The sequence below is a fragment of the Acanthisitta chloris genome, unplaced genomic scaffold (genome assembly GCF_000695815.1).
Source record: "Acanthisitta chloris isolate BGI_N310 unplaced genomic scaffold, ASM69581v1 scaffold4517, whole genome shotgun sequence".
Lineage (NCBI taxonomy): Eukaryota > Metazoa > Chordata > Aves > Passeriformes > Acanthisittidae > Acanthisitta > Acanthisitta chloris.
Genome location: NW_008684184.1, coordinates 220814 through 225792, shown reverse-complemented (window position 1 = coordinate 225792; position 4979 = coordinate 220814). Strand labels below are relative to the sequence as shown.

General features: G+C 38.2%; 1 protein-coding gene across 1 annotated transcript in view; it reads left to right on the top strand.

Annotated features, from left to right (window-relative positions):
• Positions 1-248: 248 nt before the first annotated feature.
• TBX15 (T-box 15) overlaps positions 249-4979 on the top strand; it is a 36499-nt gene continuing 31768 nt past the window's right edge. Inside the window, exon 1 of the mRNA XM_009079228.1 lies at positions 249-481. Coding sequence (XP_009077476.1) covers positions 390-481 — 92 coding nt within the window. The 5' untranslated portion in view covers positions 249-389. The remainder of the gene's footprint in view (positions 482-4979) is intronic.

Sequence of the window (4979 nt, the reverse complement as noted above, 5' to 3'; positions counted from 1 at the left end):
TGTTTATATTTTATGTTTGGGGTCCTTTTCTCAGGTGTTTCCAAAACTTTACAAAAATGCCAGATATCATGTTGGAAACCCAAAGCCCCAAATCAGGCTATAAATCACAACAAACCATAATATATATGTGGTTTTATATATAAACCTTAAAAAAAGCCACTGTACTGTTCTTTAATACTTTCTGTGTTGACTTTCCTCTTCTATCCTTTCACCACTCCCAGTTGGTAAAACTGAAGTATCTTACTTGGCCTGTTTACTTTGCAGACTCAGAGCAGAGCACTGGGTCAGACACAGATGTGCTGGCAGAAAGGACATCCTGCTCATTTGGCTCCCATTCTGACCTTACATCTGGTGGCTCAGGACCTCAGGCTCCTCCTCCCTCTTCATCCATGGAAGAGATCCAGGTAGAGCTGCAATGTGCTGACCTCTGGAAAAGATTTCATGACATTGGGACAGAGATGATCATCACGAAAGCAGGCAGGTAAGAAATCTCTGGCCTTCTGTCTAGTTAAAAAATGGAAATCATAACAAAACAATCTAAACCCCCTGTTTCTTTTCTTTTCTTGTCTTTTTTCTTTTTTTTTTTATTTTTTTAAGAAACTTTTTTTCTTTCTTGATATGCCAAAGGAATAAATATGCAGGGAAAATTAAATGCCTGACAGAGTTTCACAGCTGTATCTCCTACTAGCTTTTTAAAGACAGGTAAAGTTACCTCATATTGCAGCTCCAAAGGAGAACTGGCAGCTGCAGCAAACTGTTGAGGATAGTCTATCCTTTGAGCAAATAAATTAGGAAGCAATCACTATACTCTTGTTGCACTGAATTTAAGACGAGTTGTGAATTTGGGGGTGAACCATTTGAGTTTCCTTTCAAGTTTCCATAACATTTTGTGAGCCAATTTGTTTAATTTCAAATATAGTGAAATTCAAACTCACCTTTGCACCAGATGAACATCTTCTTGCAGCTTTAAATAGATAAAGTGTTAATGACTTCCTATATAAAAAACGTGCAGGCTTAACGTTTCCATCTGCTATTGCAGATGATACCACGTCAGCTGAGGTTAGGAAGAGCTACTAATAAGCCAGTTTTTTTTAAAAAAAAGAAACCCCCACTCTGTCACGCTGTTAGCCAAGGGGAAGATCTTCATTGCTGTCAGCTATTAAAAAACGGCTAGAAGTCTGTTTGCCAAAGCACAAACTGAAGCTAGTTGTACATTTCTAGATTCTTCAAACTAGGATTTTTCGCTACGTTTGTGTTTACAGACTGTTCCACTTAATGAGGGTTTAATTGAGATTGACGCGACGAAGGAGAGCGTCAGCACCACGGACAGAGCCGCACGGCGGGCAGAGCCCGTGGCTGCCCCGGGAGCTGTCCCCGCCCCGCCGCGGGGGTGCAGCAGGGAATTTGACGCAAATTTTGGAGAAAACTCACTATGCTCTATTGTTTATAGGGTTGTTTCATATCTGTGCTCTCTGAATTTGCCAAAACAACTAGACTTGTTGCTTGATAATCTTGTGAAATCTCTGAATTTGCCAAAACAACTAGACTCGTTCCTTGATAATCTTGTGAAGTTAGCAGTATTGCTCTGTAGCCCGAGAAAGTCCAGATAATTTGAGGAAAGTTATAACCCAGATGATTCCTGAAGAAGATTTTGCTCTGTAGCCCGAGAAAGTCCAGATGATTCCTGACGAAGATGATCAGAGCCAGATTAGATCCCAGTTTTAGAAATAGGAAACACCTTGCATCGCTACAGAGTGAGCTGCTGGGTTTGTCCTTCTGCCTCAAATGGAAGAAGAAAAGTAATAGGAATTATGTCACTTGCTATTATGCAACACCTTTTCTGTGGAGATGTCAAAGCAGATACAGAGAAAATTGTTATTTTCATAGGGGATGAAACTGAGACTTAAACAGATTAAGTGATATGTCCAGAGTCATTAAATATGGCACTGGAAGAACCAAGTTCCTTGTTTTGTCCTAGTACCTGGGCCTTGCAGTCTCAAAAACTTAAAAGAATATATTATTACCTGTTGGATTAACTATGATTAAGTCTCTTATGATACATGGAGTAGACAGACTTCTGAGCATTGTAGTTTGAATTGGTGTGACGTGCTCTGAGATATTTATGCTGTTCTTAACTTAGTGGTGTGAAGATGATCTCAGCAGCTTGCACATATCTGAATGAATTGGGTGACCTTTCTGACAAGCTCCAGTCTTGATAACTTTTCCACTTACAGAAAAAGTCATATACTTACCATGTATCACAATAGAGTCATAACTTTCTGTGAAAATAATGCATCCTCTACCAGTTTAAATAATATTCTTTGTCCCTGAAAAGAGATGCTTATCATTACTTGAGTCCTGCTGGCCAACTGAATTATCACTGGCTGCTCACGGAAAATCTATGTAGCTACTAACTATAGGTGTTTTTTCTGCTTGATGACATTCTTCTCCAGAAGTGATGTTAACAACATTGGAGTTGGTGTTGTTAACAATATTGGACTTGGTGTTGTTCTTTGGCGGTTTTGTTTGTTTGTTTGTTTTCTTTTTCTATTGACTACATTTGTAAGTTAAGCATTGCAAAACGTGATGAAGAGTTGGGCAGTTTCTTTAGCTGATACATCTGTTTGTTAGGGATGGTCCTTGCAGATATGATAAAATTTACAAATTAGATGTTTAACCCCTCAGGTTAAACATTTTTCTTTCAGAGAAAATGTGTCTGTGATGGGTGAGAGCTGAGTCTAGCAACCCTATTTCTCCATGAGAGATGCATGATGCATGATGCATCCCATAGATTAGATTGTATGATTTCTGGCAAAAATAGCAGAACACGTATTTTCCTGAGGATTTCCTATTACTTATTGAAATTGTGAGAGATGCATAGAGTAATTTGCATCTGTTTCCTTCTCCAGGGATTATTTAGCTCTTGTTGCTTTCTCTTTGCAAACCCTGTTTGAATCCTGTAAGGCCTTCTTGTTTTGAAAGCCATTATAATTACAGGTGCAGTTACCTATAACTACAGCTGCTCCTCAGTTTTGGTTTTTTTTATTTACAAGGCACTGTATGGTTCCTGCCTGACTCCACAATGTCTTTCTGCTCTTGCTGTGTAATGCTAGTTTCTAACCTACATTCTCATTTCAAATACATTTCTGGAGCTATATCCTACCTATATCAGGCCAAGATTTTGACTTTCAGACTTCCACTAACATTTAATTCTGCTTTGATTTTTCTTTTCTTGATGCTCTATTTATAGATGTCTTTTTTTGGTCTGTTTCCATAAACTTACTCCAGCTCTCTTAAAACTTTTCCTTTCTTCATGTCCATCAAAACATTTTGATTCAGATTTTAATCAAATGCTTATAACAAGATTCTTTTCTTGTGCAAAAGCTGCAAATGGCTCTCAGCTGCAGTGCATTCAAATCTGCGATCACCTTTGTCCCCTTTTTGTTTAAAAGGTGACCTTAGACTATGTGCAAAATAAAATAAAATAAATTCAGCTTATGACCCATATGTCATCTATCATGTCACAGTTATGATATCTGTACTGTAAGATGGCTCCAAACAAAGTGCTGAGGCCAGGCTCAGTAAGAGAAGTGGAACAAAGCAGCAGTTAGTGGAATGGGTGACTTTGTCCTCTCCTGACTCCTTGGTGCCTCCTGATTGGTTGGATGGTATTTTGCCTGGAATTTCCTTGCCTCCCTGAAATCATGAGTCTAGTTGTTTGAAACATGTACTTGGGGCTGTTTACATTACCAAGTGTTAATTTTTATTTCCTATGGAAAAAGGGTGGGCTCCACAGTGCTCTTCAGTTAGAGACAGCAGCAGGGATTTTGTAACAAAGATCTATTGATGCCAAAGAGGCCCATTGCGAGGACTTCTCAGAGCAAGAGCTGGCAGGCTACAGCTCCCAAACTGCTGCTTAGAGATCCTGGCCCAATGGGCCAGATAAACTTTCTCCAGCTTCCAGAAAAAATGTCCCCTTTGGGAGCAACTGAGAAGATCTGTTGGTTGCCCTCTACCTCAAACAATAAATCCTTTTGCTTCCAAGCCCTACCCTCAGACTTTCCTCTCAAAACAAACATCTCCTCTACATGATCCTGTGCTACAGAGGGAAACAGAAAGGCATTCCCCTATTGCCTTGCCTTGCTGTGCCTTGCCTTCCTTCACTTTCACACCTCACAGGTTTGTTTTTATAAAAAAATGTACCTTTGACATCAGTCTTAAATGCAAGGAAATATGAGTTATAAAATAACAATGATAACTTCAGGCTGCCCTGTAAACTTATACACATTGTAAACATATATTCACACTTAACCTGCAAACCTAAATCAGATTATTTTGCAGAGTCTCTCAATCAGATTTTTTATGATGGAGAAATGACTACTCTGTCTATTACTGTCAATAGATGAATTGTCCTTTGCTACATTGAAGGGCACATCCCTTCATTTTAGGGGTTTATGTTTAACAGATGTCACCCTTATGCAAATCTAATCTTATTTAAGTTTCTGATTTAAGGGTTAGAAAATGAAGCTTTATTTTGTTAGGAGGAGAAAAACCAATTTGGGGATATACTTGTGATCCTCTTTTGAACAGTTTTCACAAAGGAAAATTGAAGTATTTTTTTTGCGTTAAATGAAAATTTTAAAAAACAACAACAACAAAAATTATGCTAGCTGCAACAATTCAACCACTTCTTTCTATTGCTGAAAGTTCCCAAACTTGGTGCTTAATATCAACATACTAGAGTGCCAGCAAGAGCTATTTTAATCAAGTTTAAAAATGTTTATGTATTGTTAGTTTTCTTCATATTTGAGGTTCATAAACCTCATTCTCATTGTGGAAGAAAAGGAGAATTGAGTAAACTGAGACACATTGTTACAAAAATGCTTTAAAAAACACTTCTAAGTGATCCTAAAGTAATTGCAATAAGTTATTTCATATCACATCGCATTTCCCCTCAAAGGGTACTGTGTGTAAGTTCA